The sequence below is a fragment of the Bubalus bubalis genome, chromosome 5, assembly GCF_019923935.1.
Source record: "Bubalus bubalis isolate 160015118507 breed Murrah chromosome 5, NDDB_SH_1, whole genome shotgun sequence".
In the NCBI taxonomy this organism is placed as follows: Eukaryota; Metazoa; Chordata; class Mammalia; order Artiodactyla; family Bovidae; genus Bubalus; species Bubalus bubalis.
Window position 1 is genome coordinate 977,909 of NC_059161.1, and position 20,952 is coordinate 998,860.

The window sequence follows — 20,952 nt, forward strand, 5'->3', positions numbered from 1 at the left end:
TGTCCGGCTCATGAAAAGCAAGCTCAGCTGCAGCTGGACCTGATGTCGGGACCATCCAACAACCCAGTCCAACAACCCAGCGGCAGCGCCAGGTGAAACAGCTCCTCCTCTCCCACAGCCTTCGACCAAACGAGGACATTGTGCCCGGGGAGGGGGCGCTCTGCCTCGGAGGGGTCGAAAAGCCATTCTCCCAGCCCCAGAGCCCAAGCCTCCTTCCCACCATCCTAACCATCCCCCGCAACTCCCTCCACCTGCTCTCTGAGGGGTCCCAGCTGAGAGACATCAGAGCCCGGGGAGAGACTGAAGGAACACGAGAGGCCAGACTGGCCTGGGGTGGGGAGTACTGGCTTGGAGAGGGCAGGGAAGGGGCTTCTGCAGGTCTGTGCCACACCAGGGACAGCCCTGTGGCATCTGCCTGAAGCCGCCCGAGGGCGGAAGGCCACAGTGTAAGGTCAGAGAGTGCGGCCCCAGCTCCAGAAAGGGTCTCCCTGCCCCTGCAGGTGTGCAACGAGGTACGCGTTGTGCCCGGGGATAAAGCCAGCAGCAGTCAGGAGATGAAGCCAGCCGCAAGCTCTTCTGTGGGGAAACACCAGCACCTTTCTCTTTCCTGGTCCTGATCTGTGTGTGGGCAGCAGGCCCTGAAGCTGAAACACTGAACGTTGTATTTGCATAATCCGCCCCCCCCAACCTAAAAGCTGTTGCCTTAAAAAAAAGCCCTGGACTGCTGGACGAAACTCTCAGCAGAGTCGTCGGGCTCCTCCTCCCGGGGACAGGGGCCAGGTCCACGTGAGGCTAGACACGGAACATTTATCTCTTTCTCCTGCTTCAGTTCTCCAGAAGCTCCCAGCTCCTTGGAGAAGGGGAGCTTGCGAACCTTAAGCCCAAGAGGTGCCCAGAAAAAGCTAAGCCCCCTGGGGCATCTGCCTGAGAGCCAACCTGGCAGAGGCTGGTCCCCGGAGGAGAGGAGCCCAGGGAGAGGACCCCTGGGGCAGCTCTGGTCACGCCCCAGGGTCGTGGAGAGCAGGGGCCCAGGCCAAGCTCCCTGGGTGGCTGCAGTGTGCCTGGCCAGGACCCCTGGTGCTGACTCACCTGGGAGCCTAGACCCATGCTGCAGCTTGCAGGGCCTGCCAGGCCGCAGCTCACCAGGACACCAGGCACGTCCCACTGCATCAGAGCTGCCCTGCCTCTCCCACTGGCCCCCGGGCTGGGCCTTTGGCTTCTCTAGGGGTAACAGAGATGCAGCCTGGAGGTCGGAGGTGGCCCTAAGCAGGGGGAGATGACTTGGGAGGGTTAAGGGTGCCCTGCTCTTAATGGTCGCATCCTCTGATGAAGTGCCCAGGTTCCCAGGGGCCGGTTCCATGGGCTGAGGACACGCTGTTACGCATGGAGCCCCCCCAGGGCGGCAGCAGGGCTGGGAGGGCACCCTCCAGCTCCCCGTCAGACCCTACACCTTCCTCTCTCTGGGTGTCCCCAGATCCTAAGGTCCTCCTGTCCCCCAGCCCACCCCACTCCAGGCGGGGAGCCCTCTCTTCTCACTGCGGTGCCCCCTCCTGGGTCAGCGCCTCCTTGTCCTTGAGCTCCTGTATCTCTGCCACCACCAGGGAAAGCAACTCTCCTCTCCCTGACTGGGGAGGGGGCGTGCTGCAGAGGGAGAGACCAGGCTTTGGTGCCCCCACACCATGGGCCGGGGGTGTCCTGGCTGCACCTGTGGAGTGTGGGGATGAAAATAGGGAAGGGGAAGGAATAAGCCATGTCTCTGGAGTTAAAAAAATAACCACTCTGTGCCCAAATTTGGGGCAGGAACAGAGGCGGAGGTAGGGGTAAATGATAGGGGTACAGAGAGGGGAAGGGGCTGTCTGTGCTTCCTGGGCCTGGGTACCCAGCTGGAAGGAGGGCTGGGCTGTCCAGTGGGGGGAGAGCTGCCTGGTGGCGGGAGTGCTGCCCAGAGTGGGGGAGGGCTGCAGCGCGACGGGACGTCCTAGGTCTGCTGAGTCATGAGATTTGGAAGAGGTGAGGGGTGCCTGCACCCCCTCGCATCCCTGGCCCAGCTCCTCCGGACCCCCGATTGCAGACCACCCCCGTGGTTTGCATCCGCGCCGTCTCCCCGACCCAGGGTCTCTACCTCCTGGAGCTCAGGATCCTCCCTGCTTCCCCCCACGACGGCGGGGCCGGGGGTCCCCGAAGCTTGAGGTGGGGGCAAGGAGAACCTCGGCTGAAGACCGCTCAGGCGCGCAGGGGTGGGCGAGACGGGAGTGGGGACGTCTCCGAGGCGCGGGAAGAGGGTCGGGGGCGCGGGAAGAGGGTCGGGGGCGCAGAGCCCGGGGGGGCAGCGGAGTGGGCCCGGCCCTCTGCTCCGCAGCTCGTCCCGGGGGACCCAGGGCGGAAGCTGCCCCCTCTTCCCGCCCCAAACCCGCAGAGCAGCGGCTCCGCGCCGCTCGGGTCCGGCTCCCCAGACGCCTCATCTGGACGCGCGCAAACTCCCCCAAAGGACGGTGCGGGCGCCCGGGCCCCTCGGCCTCAAAGCTCCGCGACCGCCCGCCCCCGGGAGCGGACCCCACCCGCGGGCCCTCGGTGAGGAGCAGAAACTTCTGAGGAGGCGGTCGGCGCCCCTCACCGCGGCGGTACGACTCACCGGGGTGGCCAGCCAGGAGGGAACCGCGTCCCCGAAGTGAGGGCAGGCGGGCTGCCGGAGACGGCCGAGGGGACGTCCGCTCAGCCCGGAGTCCCGCGGCGCCCCGGCCCCAACTCGGCCGGAGTGTCTTTGCCGCAAGACTTGCTGAGCTTGCAGCCTGCGCCGCGGCGAGGGAGGCGCGCGACCCGCGGAGCGCGCTGCAGTGCAGGGAGGTGATGGGGGCGGGGCCGGGGCGGGGCCCGGAGGAAGTGGGGCGGGGCCGGGGCGGAGACCGGCAGGAGGCAGAGAGCCGCGCGACCGGCCGAGCGCGCTGCGGTGCGGGGAGGGGGCGGGGGCGGGGCCCGGTGGAGAGGCGTGAGGAAGTGGGGGAGGAGCCCGGATGGGGGGCGGGGCCGAGGGCGGGGCCCGGGTGGGGGGGGGGGCGCGAGGCGGGGCCGGAGGGGTGGGGCGGGGCCGGGCGGAGACCGGCAGAAGGCGAGGGAGGTTCGCAACACGCGGAGCGCGCTGCAGTGCGGGGAGTGCAGTGGGGGCGGGGCAGGGGCGTGGCCCGAAGGAGGGGCGGGGGCGGGAAGTGGGGGCGGAGCCAGGAGGGCGGGGCCTGGATAGTCGGGGAGGGGCGGAGCCCGGCAGGAGGTGGGAACCTGTCAAGAAAGGGCGGAGTCCGGGGAGAGGGCGGGGCCCGGAGGGGCGGGAGGAAGTGGGGGTGGGGCCCGCGAAGGGGGCGGTGAGCGGCTGGAGGTGGGAACATGCCAGAAGGGGGCGGAGTCCGGGGAGGGGGAGGGAACCATGCGGGGCGGGGCGGGGCGGGGCGGGGCGGGGCGGGGCGGGGCGGGGGCGGGGGCGGGGGCGGGCCTACCCCGGGCAGACCCGCGTGCCCTACACGCAGCATCTCTGGGCTCTGAGAGCCCACCCCGGACTCCTGCTCAAGGTCTGGAAGGGTCGGACCGGGAGCCGGGCCTCGCGGTCCTCACCCGAGAGCGGCTGTCTCTCTCGTGCCAGCTCCCCCTCAACGTCCCAAACCCACTGCAGCTCGAGGCGCCATCACTGGCCGCAGGAGCCCTGGTAGTCGTTTGGGGTCTCTGAGCCTCTCTCCTCGCCGTCCTCCTCCTCGGAAGGTCACTTCCACCTGCAGTTATCACCTGGAGGGAGAGGTTTCTGAGCCTCGAGCTTTGGTGAGGAAGAGGAGGACCCTTGGGAGGTGTTAAAGGTGCCTGGAGCGGGTCAGAGAACAGCGTGGGTGAGGGAGAAGCACGGGGAGGTGGGAGGGACAAAGCAGAGGAGGACCAATTATCACACGACAGGGCTTTCCACACGGGCTGGCCTCAGAACTGAGGTGGGTTTGGGGTGGTTTGCAGGGAGCAAATAGCCCCCAAATGGTCCTATGGCCAAGTAGCTGCAGACAGTCAGTGGAGGCATGGAAGGGGCGGGGTGGGAAGCACCAGCTGCTGCTCTCCCTTCCAGGGCATGGAGGAGCGGCTCCGCACCTGGAACTCCTGCAGCATCTGGAATATCTGAATCTTCACGAGCTCTCCTGGAGTCAACTTGATCACCAGAGGGCAGTATCTGCCTCTCCCAGAGATGCCCAGAGAAGTTCCCGCCAGAATGCGCCTGACCTGACCTCAGTTCTCAGTAACACTTCCTGAGTGAGGGGGAATACCGAGGGGGGCCAGGGGTGGGGGTGGAGCAGAAAGAAAGTTTTGAGGGAGGGGGGCGGGGGAGGAGCAGGGCTTTTTCGTATCACTCATGGAGGCTGTCGCAGCCAGCTTGCCTCAAGGGCATGGGAGGCCTGCAGGGTCCTTGATGAGACTGAAGCTGCGCCTGCCCGAGGCCTGGAGGTCACCCCCACGCACAGAGCAAAGGGCAGTGGAATCTGAATCCAGACCACAAGAGGCATCTGAGCTGACACCTTCAGGCTGCCCACCCTGGCCGGCGTCCTAGGACCTGCTGCCTCGCTGGAGGGCCCGGCTTGTCCTTCCTGCTCCCCAGCTGGTGACGCATCTGCAGGATGCAGGCGAGAGAGAGGGCTGCAGTCTCCTGGCACAGAACCCAGCCAAGTCCACTGGGCTGCCTCACTGCCTACACTCCAGTCAAAACCTGTGTCACCTGCTGTCAGGGCTCCTCCTAAATGATCCCAGAACCCGGGGCAGAGGGAGCTGGCCTGCCTCCCAGACTATTTAGAGTCTAGGCTGTAGTCAGTTTGGTTGAATGAAAAATGCGACGTTCCTGGCCACAGCCTCTGCGTTAATCCATCAGGACCAGTAGTGTCGGCTACAAGCCTGATTGGGAGCTCAGCACCCCTGGCACCCATTCCCCAGGCTCTGGAGCTGAGAGAAGGGTGGGAGGGACGCCCACCGCCCACCACCCACCAGCGTTACTACTTTGCTTTCCAACTGTTCATCCTTTGAAAGAAGAGCCTGTGGTCAACCCTAGACGCTGAACTGCTGCTCAACTAGGCCATCAAGGCAATAGCTCTGTCTCTGTGCAATACCATTTGAACCCATGAAGGTAGGAGAGGGCTGCCTAATTTTGAGGGTTCTCCGGGGAGAACGAGCCTACAATCCCCTGGTTACTCAGCTTCACCACTTTCTGCTGAACAGAGCTTCCTACTGTTTCATTTCCAATTGTCTCAAGCCAGAGGCAGGCCAGAGGGAAGTGGCATCTCCCCCATCACTGCTCTCCCTGGGGACCCAGACCCCCTGCACCCTCACCCACCCACTGGCCACTCAGTTGCTTAAATAATCCTGCTTGTGCCCATCTCAATCCCTCACAGGTCCGCTGGCACTTGGATTGCAGCCCACTGTGCTCTGGGGATGTCTCTGCCTCAAGAATCTCCCAAAGCTCTGCTGTTGTCGTTCGAGCAGACAGAGCAGAGCCAGCGGGGCGAGCCGGCCGTCACTTCACAGGCCTCAGCAGCTCCCGGCTTCTGCTTTCTCCTCACACCCCTCCCAACACGAACGTGCCCCCAAAGCTGCACCCCCCACGCCCCATATACCCCGTCAGTCTCTGGAGCAGTTTGCATTGCTTCTGATAATTCAGCAAACTTTGGTGAAGCTTCCACTGAGGCACTTGCCTCCCTGCTTATGAGAGAGCAAAGGGCTTTAAAACTTCTGTGCAATTCCTGCCACTCAGGTCTTAGGGACCTTCATCTGACCTGATTTGTAGACACACCAGGTTTAGAGGCATTTTAGTTTTACTTACACTAATATATTTCATACTCAACTCCACTTATTATTCTTAGCTATTGCATAAAAATGCTTTTAATACCAAAGACATTAACTCATTAGATGGAACCAAAAAATGAAACACGGATAAAGTTAAGTATCACACAATTCGCATATCTTAAATTTTAATTAAAAAAAAAAAGGTCTCTAAGCAGTCAGTGAAGGCCAACTCCTCCAGGAAGCTGGCTAAGTGAACTATAATTTTTTATTCCCCATGTGATGAACAAACACAAGAGACTCTACACATGGACATCACCAGATGGTCAATACCAAATCAGATTGATTGCATTCTTTGCAGCTGAAGATGGAAAAGGTCTATACAGTCAGCAAAAACAAGACCAGGAGCTGACTATGGCTCAGATCATGACCTCCTTATTGCCAAATTCAGACTTAAATTGAAATAAGTAGGGAAAACCACTAGACCATTCAGGCTTGACCTAAATCAAATCCCTTATGATTATGCAGTGGAAGTGACAAATAGATCAAAGAGATTAGACCTGATAGAGTGCCTGAAGAACTATGGACAGAGGTTTGTAACATTATACAGGAGGTGGTAATCAAAACCATCCCCAAGAAGAAGAAATGCAAAAAGGTAAAATGGTTGTCTGAGGAGGCCTTACAAACAGCTGAGAAGAAAGCAAAAGGCAAAGGAGGAAAGGAAAGATACGCCCATCTGAATGTGGAGTTCTGAAGAACAGCAAGGAGAGAGAAAGCCTTCCTCCATGATCAGTGCAAAGAAATAGAGGAAAACAACAGAATGGGAAAGACTAGAGATCTCTTCAAGAAAATTAGAGATACCAAGGGAACATTTCATGCAAAGATGGGCACAATAAAGGACAGAAAGGGTATGGACTTAAGCAGAAGATATTAAGAGGGGGTGGCAAGAATACACAGAAGAATATATAAAAAAGACCTTCATGACTCAGATAACCACTATGGTGTGATCTCTTACCTAGAGCCAGACATCCTTTAGTGTGAAGTTATGTGGGCCTTAGGAAGCACCACTAGGAACAAAGCTATTGGAGGTGATGGAATTCCAGCAGAGCTCTTTCAAATCCTAAAAGATGATGCTATTAAAGTGCTGCACTCAATATGCCAGCAAATATGGAAAACTCAGCAGTGGCCACAGGACTGGAAAAGTTCACTTTTCATTCCAACCCCAAAGAAAGGCAATGCCAAAGAATGCTCAAACTACCACGCAATTGCGCTCATCTCACACACTAGCAAAGTAATGCTCAAAATTCTCCAAGCCAGGCTTCAACAGTATGTGAACCATAAACTTCCAGATGTTTAAGCTGGCTTTAGAAAAGGCAGAGGAACCAGAGATCAAGTTGCCAGCATCCAGTGGATCATCGAAAAAGCACGAGAGTTCCAGAAAAACATCTACTTATGCTTTATTGATTATGCCAAAGACTTGGACTGGATCACAACAAACTGGAAAGATCTTCAAGAGATGGGAATACGAGACCACCTTACCTGCCTCCTGAGAAATCTGTATGCAGGTCAAGAAGCAACAGTTAGAACCGGACATGGAACAGACTCCAAATCAGGAAAGGAGTACATCAAGCCTGTATATTGTCACTCTGCTTATCTAACTTATCTGCAGAGTACATCATGAGAAATTCTGGACTGGATGAAGCACAAGCTAGAATCAAGACTGCCAGGAGAAATATCAGTAACTTCAGATATGCAGATGACACCACCCTTATGGCACAAAGTGAAGAATAACTAAAGAGCCTCTTGATGAAAGTGAAAGAGGAGAGTGAAAAAGTTGGCTTAAAACTCAACATTCAGAAAACGAAGATCATGGCATCCGGTCCCGTCACTTCATGGGAAATAGATGGGGAAACAGTGGAAACAATGACAGACTTTATTTTGGGGGCTCCAAAATCACTGCAGGTGGCAACTGCAGCCATGAAATTAAAAGATGCTTGCTCCTTGGAAGAAGAATTATGATCTACCTAGACAGCGTATTAAAAAGCAGAGACATTACTTTGCCAACAAAGGTCTGTCTAGTCGAAGCTATAGTTTTTCCAGTAGTCATGTATGGATCTGAGAGTTGGACTATAAAGAAAGCTGAGTGCTGAAGAATTGATGCTTTCGAAGTGTGGTGTTGGAGAAGACCCTTCAGAGTCCCTTGGACAGCAAGGAGATCCAACCAGTCCATCCTAAGGGAGATCAGTCCTGGGTGTTCATTGGAAGGACTGATGCTGAAGCTGAAACTCCAGTACTTTGGCCCCCTGATTGCAAAGAATTGACTCATTGGAAAAGACCCTGATTGAAGGCAGGAGGAAAAGGGGACGACAGAGGATGAGATGGTTGGATGGCATCACCAACCCGATGGACATGAGTTTGAGCAAGCTCCAGGAGTTGGTGATGGACAGGGAGGCCTGGCGTGCTGCAGTCCATGGGGTCGCAAAAAGTCAGAGACGACTGAGCGACTGAACTATTTATTCCCCATGCAATGAACAAAAACAATTACGTTTTAACAACTGAGTCCAATAAAACTCAAATACCACAGAACAGGGAGGGTGGAGGAGGACGTCTCTCTGATTTTATACTGCTAGAAAAGTCATCTTAAGATTCTCAGGACCATACCTGGCATAGAGAGGAAGTGAAATAAATCCCAAAGATGATGATCTCAGATTTGATCAGATCACAGGACCTCATGAATATCATAGGGACTTCCTCTTTTTACATTCTTTGATCTAACTTTTCTGGAAGTAAACATGATTTTTCTTTTCAAAGGGAATAGTAATAAACACTCAGTTTTATCTTTATATTCCTCCTTTGTCAGCGAAGCACCCGCCAGTCTGGCGTCCCAGGTAAGTGCATGCCTCTGAGCGGAGGCCCCCACACCGCAGTCGAGGAGCAGCTTCTCCTGAGCTACCCCGCTCCTTCCCCAGACAGCCCCTGTCTTCCCTGAATCCAGAAATGCACGGAAGGGGCTGTGTGCTGCTGAGTGCTCCAAGCTGGGAGCCACACCAGGCGAACCCTTCTTTCCCGAGGGCAAGCACGGCTCTCAGGACACAGGACACCCACCATCGAGGGGGTGAGAAGCGAACCAGCTGAGACCCTTTCTGAATAATTCCCGCGGGGCCCTTTACATCTCCCAGTCCACGAAGTGCCCGTGCATTGAGGCTGTCTCAGAGCAGCCGGCAGTGCAGAGGCCGTCGAGGGGGAAGAGGCCTCCACAGACGCTTGGCCGGCCGGGGTGTCCCAGGCTGCCCCGCCGCCCTTCCCTGGGCCTCTGCACGTCTGCAGCAAGCCAGACACCCTCGACTGCAGCCTCACCTGCATGCCCTAACCCTGTCCCCCAGCGGAGATGCTGTCTGTCCGGCACCTGCCAGGGGCTGGGAGTGCCAAGGCTGACACTGGCACACCCCCCGCGGCTTGTGGCACCCGAGACCCCCGACTCCCCGGGCGGATGGCAGGAGTCCTGCAGTGACTGGCCCAGGGGGCCTCCTGGAGCCTCCAGATGGCAGCGGCAGGTCAGGGTGGCAGCAGGGTGTCGTGTCTCCGTCGAGCAGAGACCTCAGCACCTGCTGAGGCGCTGCGGCTTGGGGCGGGGGCTGCGGGAACCCTGGGAAGGGCCTTGACAACAGGCGGCCACGAGGTTTCAGTGACAGGAAGATCCCTGCGCGGGGCCACTGTGCCGGGGTTGAGGAGTCACGCAAGGTCAGGGCCGAGGGCTCGGCTAAGGCAGGTGGGCTCAGACAGGTCGTTCAGGTTCTCTTCACCAGTGAGCAGAGGCCACTGAAGGCGTCTACACACAGGAGCCCGGTCAACCCACTCACGTCAGGTGGTTGGAGGCCCACACTGGCCCCCTCCCCTGCTGACTGCCCAAGGGGACCTGCAGGTGGAACTGGCCCTTGTGGCTTCTGGTGTCCAGCTGCCTGGGTTCAATCTCAAGCTGGGCTCAGCTTGCCGCCCTCAGGCTCGGGTACTAAGCGGTGAGCTCGCTTCATGGGACTGTGGCGGGGGGGGGGGGGGGGGCACCTACAGAGGGGCTACGCTGGAGCCGGGGCTTGTCACTGCTACCTCTGGCTAGCAAGTTTCACGATGGTTGTCCTCATATGCCCCAGAGAGGCAGACAGATGTTCCCAAGGACACAGTGAGCCTGGAAGCTTCCTCACTCAGCCTGTGGCCCACCCACAGCAAGATTCAGGAAGGAGAGGACCTGAGCTTAAGCCTCGTCTTTGGAGCAGGGCTTGGTGTGTCTGCTTTGCCTCTGGTCTGAAATACTGCTGTGTGTGTGCAGCTAGGTCCATGAGTGGCATGGCGAGTTGGGTCTTTTCTTCTGGGTTGTGGGCGTTGATGGGGCTTCTGTCCAGAGAAGACGGCCACCAGAGCCTTGCTTCAGGCTGGGCCCGTCACCTGGACGTGCCGCCCTCCCGTCACTGAAGGTCTTGTTTTCTCCTGCTCACTTGCCAGGATCTCAGTGGATATGCCTGGCCTGTGCCAAGTGACGTGCCTTTGCCAACCATGGGAGGAGGTGCGGGGTGAGGGCAGAGTGCCACGGGGGAGGTGCCCCCCATCAGCAGGGTCCCTGCACCCTGAAGCTGCAGATACCTGGACCTTAACAAGACAGCTGAAGTGCATTTCCCACCTGTCTGAATTAAGCAAACCAGTTTAGGAGAAAAACCACGTCCCGTCATTTCTCCAAGGCTTCTATAGGCTGCACTGCACTGGGGGTGGGAGGAAACCCACAGCTTTAAGGGCTTCGGGAGCTTGTAAGGGAGTGTTTAGGAATTCTTCGTGGCCTTGGGGAGCCACACCCCCCAAAGGCCAGGCTTAAGAGGACACAGAGGCTGTCACCGTGTGTGTATGGGTCCAGACTGTGCACCCTGACTGTCTGGGCGTGAGTCCAGGCTGGAGGGCCTTCAGTCCTAGCGGCTGCGTGTCATCTGGGAGACGACGGTGGTGCTGGCCGCACAGGAGGCTGTGGAGAGGGCGTGGAGTCAGGCTCAGCTTTCGGAGAGCACCCACCACGTATGAAGGGCTGTGTTGGCCTCTGTTTCTTATCACTGCTTGCACCCCCCACCACCCTGACCACATACATCTCCTTCTGGTCACGCTGCGGGTCCTTGAAGATGTCTCCTCCATTCACCGCAGTCTGTACCCAAGGGTCCCCCTCGGAGGCAAGGCCTGTCCCTGCTCAGAGGAGCCCTGCCCCAGAACAACTTGCAGTCAGGGCTCTGAGGTGGGGGCTGGGTGGGGCTGGGGGAGGTGAGTGGGCCCGGCCTCCCCTCAGCACAGTCGCACAGTCAGTGTGGGGTGACAGAACCCAAGGGCGGCTCTCCTGACTCCACCAGTCGTGAGGCCAAGACCAGAAAGTCCCAGCCCCTCCGCCCTGGACTCAGCTTCTCAGGGAGAGCATCCAAGTTCTGTACGCCACAAATCTACTAACCTCGCATGGAGCCCAGAACTAGGGCCACCGGCAGCTTGGGCAGAAGGCCTGAGGGCCCCATCTCAAGTCCACGTCTGAGTCTCCCCCGAACAGAGCCAAATCCCTAAGGGACCTAGGCTGCGGGCGCACGGCATCGGGGAGGCTGGGCTCAGGAACCTGGCAGGACCGTGGCCCAGCACCAGCCCTCTGCCGCCCCCTGCCGCCCCCCAACAGCCCGGCAGGCCCGTCCTGAGGGCCGCCTCTCCGTGTCTTCAGCGACTTCAGCTGCTGTCACGCGGGACAAAGCCAGGCTGGGGGCACAGCCTTCGCAGGAACCTGGAGGTTCCCCCCTCCACTAATGCCCACCTGCTTCCAATTTCAAGCTCTGAAGCTAAGGGTGAAGGCCCCACACCCACAGAGAAACAGCTCCTCGGGTCAGAGAAGCCCTAGGAACGGCACCTGGTGGCCGTGGAGCACTCTGTGCTGTGCAGATCCCAGCACAGCAGGAAGGTCTGGCTGTCTCCAGGACACGGGCTTGGGTCTGGCTCCCGAGCAAGGCACACCCCGACACTGCTTCCAGGGGGCAGTCTAGGAGGGGCTCTGGGGGAAGGAAGCCGCAGGGAGGGTCCCCATCAGCACAGTGCAGACCTCTGCTGGGTAAATGGTGGTCCCTAATCCCGCTCTCCCCATCTTCCAAAGACTGAAGCTGGGGAAGCAGGTGTGGGAGCCTCAGTAACATCGAAGAATCCCAAAGACTAAGCCCCTACTTCTCTCTCTCCCGGCCAATCCAACCAGGGAAACCTCTGCCAGCACCAGGAGCAGGCGGTGCGGGGTTGGGCATCTTGGGCAGTGGCCAGGGCCTTGCTGGCTGAGCGCTCGGTTCCCAGGAACACCGCCTCGTTCCTGCTCAGCGGCCTCTGCCTTGCTCTCTGGGCCCTGCTCCGCCTTGATGCTGTAAGACCCTCAAAGTTGCTCACTCCTGCTCCTTGAAGTTTCTTGGAAGGTGGGCGTGGAGGGTGGAAATTTAGAGCACAGGAAACAGGCCAGGCAGCCATGTCCACCGCAAGCTCAACTAGACTGACTCGAGCGTGACAAAGCTGGGAGGTCTGTGCCCAGCAGACCCTGGCCTCGCTGGCACCCACAGAGGCATGTGGTTAAGTCCAGCAGTCACAGACATGTTACTGCCACTGTCCTTGCTATCCACGGGGAAAAGGGAGCTTCGTGAAGAACCTGGAGCCCAGCACCACCAGGGCCACAGGGCTTATGTCCCATCGATACTGGGAGCGAGGTCGTCCTGCTCGACCCCAGCCCCTACGTCGGGGCTGGGGCAGAGCGATGCAGTGGGCTCCCAGCCCTAGGCATGTGCTCAGGGCTCTCGCTTAGAGCAGGCACAGGCCCAGGAGGCTCACCCCACCGGGGTTCCTGGGGCTGCCACCTGCTGGCTCTCTCACATGAGACAGGATGCTCACCACCCGCTCTGAGAACAGAAGCCTCGGTGGGCCTCGGCCAGAGGGCACCAAGCAGTGTCCCAGGAGCCTGCAGCCTCACCAGGGCTGGACCAGGGCAGGACACGCAGCTCGCCACGCAGGGTCTCCAAGCACAGACTCTCTGGGTCTGCAGCTGGCCCTCTCTGGCCTCGCCTATTCCGAGCTGTAGTCACTATTTTTAGACGATCTGACTGTGCTGAGCCCTGGTTACTGCGCTCAATTTGTCTACTTGTAGTCAGCGGGGACCACTCATCGCTGTGGTGCGTGGGGCTCTTGTCCCAGCGGCTGCTCCCGCCGCGGCGCGCAGCTCTGGGTGTGCAGGCTCGGTAGTCGCGGTGCACAGGCTTAGCTGCTCTGAGGCATCTGGAATCTCCCCAGACCAAGGATCGAACTCATGTGCCCTCACTGGCTGGCAGATTCTTCTCCAATGTACCACCAGGAAAGTCTGTCATTATATAAACCACCGAGTGTAAAGAGTTGCTTTTATAAAAACTAGACAGAACTGCTTATAAAGTTGCTGTTAAATTTTGTATGGGTGAAACTTATAGAAGACTGCAGAAAAAGTATTTGAATTCTGAAAGTCAAATTCCTTCACACGAGGTCTCAATTCTTTATCCATTTTAATGGAAGCCCAAACTGAAAATCGTAGATATCATGGCAATCACTGTGGAGAAAAGCCCTTGCCCCCAGGCTGTGATTTCCTCAGTTTTAGTCTGTTAAGTGGATGAACACAGGACTTAGGGAACAGGAAGCGTCCCTTTTTCACCCGCTGACTTTCTGATAAACTGTCCAAGCCCCAGTCCCTGGCCTGCTCACGAGGGGCCTCGCGTGTGTGTTCCCGCTGGGATCGCGGCGGAAAGCAGCCACTGCCTGAGCCCCCGCCGCGTCCCCAGCATTCGGCTTGTAGGAGCTGCATTTGCTTCCAGGGAGACTGTGTCTTGGGCATTTATTTTCCATAGAGCAAATAACCATGTTCCCTGAGAAAAGCCATTAACTTTTTCCTGTGTTCCAGTTCAAGGAAAACAGAATAGTCCCTCTGGCCTCCACTCACCTGAACCAGGCCCACGACCTCGCAATCCCAGTCCTCCATCCAACTCGGTGAGTCCTCCTGAAAATAAGAGCACAGCGCGCCCCTCCTCCTAGTACAAGTAGCCCATGACAGAAGAGCAGGCTGGGCCACCGACTGCAGGCTCCACGCCCCCGGCAGGAAGGTGAAACGCCTGCGTGAGCAGTCTTGAAACACGGCAGAGTACACACCGATTTGAAAGAAGTGAAACGCACACATTACACGTGGACTCTTATGTTTTGGAACTGGATTTACGGTGGTGTGACTTCACACGAGGTCTTGTCCAGGGAGCTTCTCAGGGACTGCCTTGAGGAGCAGAGGGGCTCTCAGGAGCCACGTGCTGGACGGGAGGGTGGAGGGCGGGAGCCATCCCCCTGGTTGCTCAGGGCGGCGCACTGGGCTCCTCACCTCTCCTCAGTGCTTCTCCCCAACAGGTCAAGAAGTCCAGTGGAAGGGACTGTGCTGTCTGCATCTTTCCACCAAGGAAAGGCCATTCTAACACAGGCCAATGCCCAGCGCAGACTGGCACAGTGACTGAACGGCAACGGGCATGGACCCTTGCTGTGCATTCTGCCCCCCGTTACAGGACACGGTTATCTGTGGTCCATTCCAGTCTGTCACAAGCTGGGAAACCCTGAAAGGACTTAGCCCGGACCACCACCCACGGGCAGTGAACTCCAACCAAGGCGGATTCCAGCCAGAAGCGGGTGTAAGTGGAATGCCGCGCTATCCATCAAGATCACAGCGAGACAGAGAGGCAGGGGCCTGTGACAAGGGTTTAACCAGAAGTGGAGAGAAGCCAGGCTTCACCCCCTGCAGGAGGCACCCACTCTGTTCACAGGCTGACCCCCGTCCAGGCACCCAAAGGCCGTGCTCCTTTCTATGGTGGATGTGCTAGCAAACTAAGTGTGTCGCACGTCACACCTCTGCCAAAGCACCCCAAACCTCTCCAGCGCCTCTGCCTCCTGTCGCCAGCGCTCACAGGCACCAAGCAGCAGGCTTCCGCCAACCCCAAGCACAGGCGGCATCTCCGGCTTCAGGTTCACTCTGAGGGTGAGCAAGCCCCTATTCCCAGGGCGCTGGAATGAAGAGTAGAGAGGCAGACCTTCCTCACAGACCGCCCAAACCCATCTTCCTCCAGGTCAGTCTACACACAGGCAGGTCCACCGTGCTCCGCGAGCAGCCCCGGCCGCCAGAGGCGGCGGCGCACCAGGCTCTCCGTCCACAGGCCCTCCCAGCTCAGACGCCGGTCTCTCGGCACTTGGCCCTCCTCCTCCTCACGTGGATGCAGCAGACCAGAGACAGGAAGCTATCAGTTCGCTTGTGTGACCATCTTTGCAGCCTCAGAGCTCACACATGACCGCCAGCATCGTGGTGCGTCCCTAAAGGGGGACCAGGAAGTCTGCATCTTCACGCTGCACAGCCACGCGGGCAGGAGGTGGTGCGGGGAGGGCTGAAGACGCAGCAGGCCGGGTTCCTCACCAGCAGCTATCAGTGGGCACCCGACGCGCCCCCAGCTGCAGCACCATCGTGTACGAAAGGTCGGTGGTCTCACCCGGGGAGGGGCGGCTCACACACACTCCCGCCCCCCATCCCCAAGGGGCAGAGACTCTCTAGCACCAAGGATGCTACTGTCAGGGATCACGTACAGCCCTCCAGGTGAAGAAGAAAAGCTGGCAGGGCAGGAGCGGGGCAGCCCAGATGGGCAGAGACGCTCTCCACAGGCAAGGCTCTATTCCAGGAGCAGGGTAGCCTTAAGCTTCCTTTCTCTGTGGAACTGGGACAGTCAGCATCCTGCGCCAACGCCAGGGCCTCTAAGGATCTGGACACTTACAAAGGCCAAGACCAGCAGACTGGCGCAACACTACATGCGATTTAAACAAAAAGGCCCAAACTGCTCTACCGCCAGGCTGTGCTCCGGACAGTCTCCTCCACTGGCCCCACAGACCCGTAAGGTAAGGAGAAATGTGACGACAACTCTGGGAAAACTGCAGACGCTTCAGAGTCATTCTCAAAGAGATTTAATTATCTGAATTGCATAAAAGGGAGTGGTACACATGTAAATCTCGGCTACATCACAGACTGCTGTTGCTGTTTTTGTTGTTTTATTAAAGACCGCTGTTTCTACCCATCTTCGGGTTTATGGCTATAGAATGTAGGGAAAGTGGGTATTAGCAACAGGACAGGAAAAGCAAGTCAGAGTCTGTTCACCAGAATGTCTTCTCCACTGTGGGTCCTCTGAGAAGAAAAGGTGTGCAAAGGTTGGGACCCACCTACAATCGGGAACAGCGGCAAGTCAGAGACAGGAAGGCCAGTGGGAGGGGACCCACCTTCTCCTAGGCCTCCGTGAGGCAGCACTCTCCTGACTCTGCCTTCTGAGGTCCTAACCCGAAACCAAACTTCCTGTCAATTCAAATATAATAAAGACATCATTCCCCCAAGGAGGGCTCATCTGAGGATTGGAATTGACACAGGGACAGAATGATTTGCCAACATTCTGAGAAAGCTTATTTAAAAACAGCATGGCTTTCAAGACAGGTTCTGGTGCGTGAAGACGGGAGGCAGGGGGGTCTTTGTTAATGGGGACTGGAGGCATGTGGCCCACCAGACAGAGCAGGATACAGAAGACTCCCCTAATATCTGTAGGCTACCACCAGCTGCTGCTGTCGCCTGGCTGGGCAGAGGCAAAAGCAAGCCCCCCTCGGGTTCTTCACGGCCCACAGGTAGGGGCAGAAGCAGCTGTAGGCTGATGGCTCTGAATAACCAGCAGGTAGTGTTATGTTAGGACCAAGGCTTTATTCCACATTATAAACCGCAACACTTGATACAAGCTTCCACATGAGCGGCGGGGCGGGGGCGGGAGACAGCACAGCCGTGACAGGCGCTTAGGGAGCAGCCTCTTGTGTCACCAGTTCACCAGTGACCCCAGAAGCAGACGTCCGTGTTCTGACATCCGCCAGATGCTAAAGCACCACACACCGTTTGGAAGTTGGTTTGGTTTTAATTTCAGCCACTGAAACCAACATGGAAGTTATTGCTTAGATAAATAAACCTAGTCTACCAGGGAAAACAAAAGTGGATAAAGAAAACAAACAAAAACCTCAAAAGTGAAAAACTTAAGCTCCCCAATATGATAACAGAGTAAACGAGAGAGAAATTCCTCAAATGAGGATTTATGGGCCCTTCTGGGCACTGAAACCGAGTTGGACTCAGCCGGTAAACCCCAGGAAGAGGTAAGATTTTAATGCTGTACATGAAAAGGTGCAAGCGCCAATCCTTCCAAACTGGTGGGAACCCCTGCAAAAACAGTCAGCGTTTCAAACCTCAACAACCACAAACAGCTCTTAAGGAAAAAAATACAAAAAGTGTCAAAAAATTTTTGTCGTTTTTTTTTTCTTTTTTTCAAAGAGTTCTGGAAAAATGATCCCGTAAGGAATAGAAATAGCACCGTTCACAGGCTGGTTTGAACGCCAGTCCTGCAGCTTTGCTGAGAAACTGGGAGTCCCCGGGCCGAGCCCTGACTGAGGAGGGCTCTGCGGGTTCTATCTCCGGCCCGGCACGTCCGTCTCCGCGCAGCGCACGCACACGTAGTCCTCCTCCTCGGCCGTCTCGGGAGAGACACCAACACAGACCTGATGGAACCACCGACTGCAGCTGCCATCACACTGGACCCAGTCCACCTGGTTACAGAGAGCAGGGAGACGGGGTTTTCAGGGGACAAGAGGCCCGGCAGCCACTGCCCCTCACGGGACCTCCGGCACGGCAGCCCAGGCGAGCAGGCTGAGCTGTTCTCCACGCGGTGGCTGCGCGGGGCGAGGACAGGCCGCCCCGTGACAAGTAAGCAAAGGGACGACAGCAGCACCCCCCACCTTCTGAGCGCCGGGTGGCGAGAGCCGGAGGAGCAGGAAAGGAAAGGGCAGAGGAAGAGTTTCTTCGAGAAAAGGGAGGAGACCCAGGAGCGCTGTGAGAGCAGAGACACCAGTGGGGGAGGGTGAGCAATCCACTCAGATGGGCTCAAGGCAGGTAAGCAGGAGAGAGACCCGGCCGGGCGAGCTGGCGCTCACAGGGTTCTGAGTTAAGGGAACGCACGTCCTCCACGGCCCAAACCTCACTGACCTCGTCTCCTTCTGGCTGCAGGCAGCTCACGGCCGGGCAGATGGCGTCCTCGTCCTCAGAGTCCTCCTGCTCCGAGGAGGACGAGTCTGAGGGCAGGGACTGCGTGTCGGCAGAGGGGGCCAACTCATAGCTACACTCTCTCTCTAACTTGAGACTGTCCGTGTCCTTGGGGTGGCTCAGTTTGATTCTCTTCTTTTTGGGGGCCCGCATTTTGGTGATTCGATCCCACCGCTCACTGGAGAGGCCTTCTCTTTCCAGGCGTCTCTTCAGCTTGCTCTCGAGGCTGCTGGCTCCGTCTCGCTTCCCTCGGCAGCCGTCACTCTGGGTGGAAGACGGCAAGCCCAGTTTAGCACGTGGTTTGCCTCTCACTAAAGCTGCCGTGTCAACACCCGCAGGCATGAGCGACAGGTGCGCCCCATGAAACCAAGACAGGCTGCCCCTGCTCCCGGCCCCACCCACCCCACCCCACAGGACCACCTAACGTCGCCGTTCGGCCCATCAAACGCTGGAGAACAAAAGTGTCACCAATGTGAACTGTCTCACATCAGCCCAGCAGTGCCGGGAGGTGGGAGATGCCAAACACACGAGCAAATGCCTGACGTCCACAGAGCTTCTTGGGAGGTGCTGACCCACAGATGGCTAAGAAACCAGGCCGATACCGTCCTTTGTAAAGGACATCTCCGCCCCTTAGAGGAAAAAGGTGCTTTTAACTGAGCACAGTTGGTACTGTGCTGCACTATTTGGTATTGCAACGATAAAATCAATCCTAAACGCCAGTGTCTACCCTTATGCTGTCTTCCTGCTCTGACTATATCCTCAGGGGTCAGCGATTTCGTTAACAGGATGCAGGAGCAGCAGCATCTTACACTGCTGAGAAACAGGACCTTGGTACTTTAAGTAAGTTAGCACTTGAAACAGGCCCCCTTGGGACTTCCCAGGAGCTCCAGAGGCTAGGACTCCCCACTTCTACTTCAGGGGCCATAGGTTTGAATCCTGGTCAAGGAATTAAGATCCTGTGGTGCAGCCAAAAAGAACGAAACACAACAAAAACGTGCCCTCTTGGTCTAGTCACCTGGTCCTAACAGCTGTCAGGTTCAGTTTACAAGAGTTACAGCATTTGTTACACACTGACTCTAAGAATGATAGCCTTTCTAGCTGTAATTACATCTTCATCTAACAGGATTTCTCTTATACAAGAATAATCCTATTTCTAGCTATTATCACATGGAAATGATGAGAAGCACCTTATGAAAAAGAAAAACTTTTCACACAGTGGTTTAAAAACCAGTATCAGAATCCAGGTTGCGAGCCCAGCCGTCATCTGCATCCTTTCCTGGATCAAAGACAGCGTCTCATCCCTGAGCTATTGAGAGGGGGTGACGCCGAACCCCAATGCCCACCTTCTCACTGCCGGGTCTCACTGGAGAGCTGTGGTCAGCCTGCTGCGCAGGGCTCGGCTTTGCGAGTAATGTCTGGTAGAGCTCCTGAATTTCAGGAAGGGACACCTGGAGCAGCTGGGCCTCCATCAGCAGCTCATTCACTTCTGGGCTGATACCTGTCAAGACCAGAGCAGATCACGGGGACACTCCTTGTGACATGAGCAGAGGAGGACCGCCCACCTGACTGCCACCTGCCCCACGTCAAGTGAAGCCACTTCATGTGCCCAGAGCCACAGCCTAACAGGCCCAAATGAGACTGAGTCTACCGCTGATGCAGGAGAGGTACCTCTGCCTGGACAGCTATCACAGGGCCGGGCATTCTGCACAGGCCAGGGCTCCAGGTAGAACCCCTGGGGAACAGTCACCCTCAGGAGGGACAGAAAAGAAGCAGGGTCTCGAAGAGCCCCCTCAAGTCTCCTGAGTAATGAAGCAACAAGTGAACCTGTGACTGAGCATCTGACCATACCACTTGCTGTTTAACTATCAGCTGACATGGGATGAACCCATTCCTCCCTGAAAGCAGTGCATATAAAGCTTTCCTTTTTATTTCTTTTGCACTTATAAGCCTTTAAATAGGATTCTCCCCCCACCTTTCAAGTACACAGTAACACATATCCCACATGTAAGAATAAAGTCATTTTTTAACGGTTCTGGATTATTGACAACAAAAAACCACTGCAATATCACTTGTTACTATTCAAGCCCTCAAAATAACAACAATGATCATGATGATGATAATCAATACAGACCATGGAGGGGGATACAGCTCCGACCAGTGGAGAAAGGAGAGTGTAAATAGGAGGTTCTGTTGTCCCAGTCGTCGGGCAAGGAGAAGGACGTGGGGCCAGGAGGCTGAGATATCTGACGGAAGGAAAACATCTCACAATAAGGCTCTTCCAGGACTAAGACTACCACCAGCCTAACAGAAGTAGCTTGGGTTATCAGGCAGCATATAGCAGAGGCCTTGATTTTCCCAAACTGAAACAAGCCTCTGGCATCTCAGATCTGGCCAAGCCAACTCCTGTTCACCACGCCTTTGGCCTTCCTGGCTGTGCCTGGACTGACTTCAGAGGTGAAGAGCACTACTGGGCAATAAGTCATTTTCTCTGCATGGACACACAGCCTCTTGAATTCCTGGGGGAGATTTTCACCTGCCTGACACAGACATGCAGCCCTTTGGGTAGTAAACCAACTGAGGAGCTGCCAAACAGCACTCACATTCATGTCCCCACCTTCTTCAGAGCTTATCAGAGGGGCTAAAACAGCAGTCCTTTGACCACAAATGAGCAAACAGCAGTTGTGTCTTTCTCCTTTATTAACGCAAGGAAACTCCCAGCACATCATGTGTAAGGGACACAACTGTCTCCAATGTAGGCTAGGTTGTCTGAATAGCCACAACTCAACTATGAGGCAAAAACTTAAACACATCATTTGCTAAGTGCCAGGCACTGTATTTCAGAAGCTGGAAATAAATGGGGAAAAAAAAAAAAAGAAAGATAACAAATACCGCAGAACCAACCCTCTGTCCGTATGTCTAACCTGCACTTCACTCAGCCCTTGCAAATCACAGGCCTCTGCTGGTACAGCACCAGGGAGGTGCAG

At 56.7% G+C, this 20,952-nt stretch overlaps 2 protein-coding genes and 1 long non-coding RNA gene across 7 annotated transcripts in view; 1 reads left to right on the forward strand and 2 right to left on the reverse strand.

Moving 5' to 3' along the window:
- Nucleotides 1-2,830, reverse strand: part of SYT2 (synaptotagmin 2) — an 87,084-nt gene extending 84,254 nt beyond the window's left edge. For both annotated transcript variants that reach the window (XM_025285276.3, XM_044942606.2), the window contains exon 1: nucleotides 2,633-2,830. The gene's annotated coding sequence lies outside the window, so the exon portion shown is untranslated. The remainder of the gene's footprint in view (nucleotides 1-2,632) is intronic.
- Nucleotides 2,831-3,527: 697 nt separating this feature from the next.
- Nucleotides 3,528-6,192, forward strand: LOC123333553. The gene is made up of 3 exons (XR_006550926.2): nucleotides 3,528-3,804; nucleotides 4,094-4,261; nucleotides 5,403-6,192. It is a non-coding gene; the product is annotated as an uncharacterized LOC123333553 (long non-coding RNA).
- Nucleotides 6,193-16,571: 10,379 nt separating this feature from the next.
- KDM5B (lysine demethylase 5B) overlaps nucleotides 16,572-20,952 on the reverse strand; it is a 72,368-nt gene continuing 67,987 nt past the window's right edge. For all 4 annotated transcript variants that reach the window (XM_025285278.3, XM_025285279.3, XM_044942608.2 and 1 more), the window contains 4 exons: nucleotides 20,100-20,211; nucleotides 19,312-19,466; nucleotides 17,912-18,232; nucleotides 16,572-17,475 (listed from right to left, as the gene is read on the reverse strand). In XM_025285278.3, coding sequence (XP_025141063.1) covers nucleotides 17,338-17,475; nucleotides 17,912-18,232; nucleotides 19,312-19,466; nucleotides 20,100-20,211 — 726 coding nt within the window. In that variant the 3' untranslated portion in view covers nucleotides 16,572-17,337. The remainder of the gene's footprint in view (nucleotides 17,476-17,911; nucleotides 18,233-19,311; nucleotides 19,467-20,099; nucleotides 20,212-20,952) is intronic.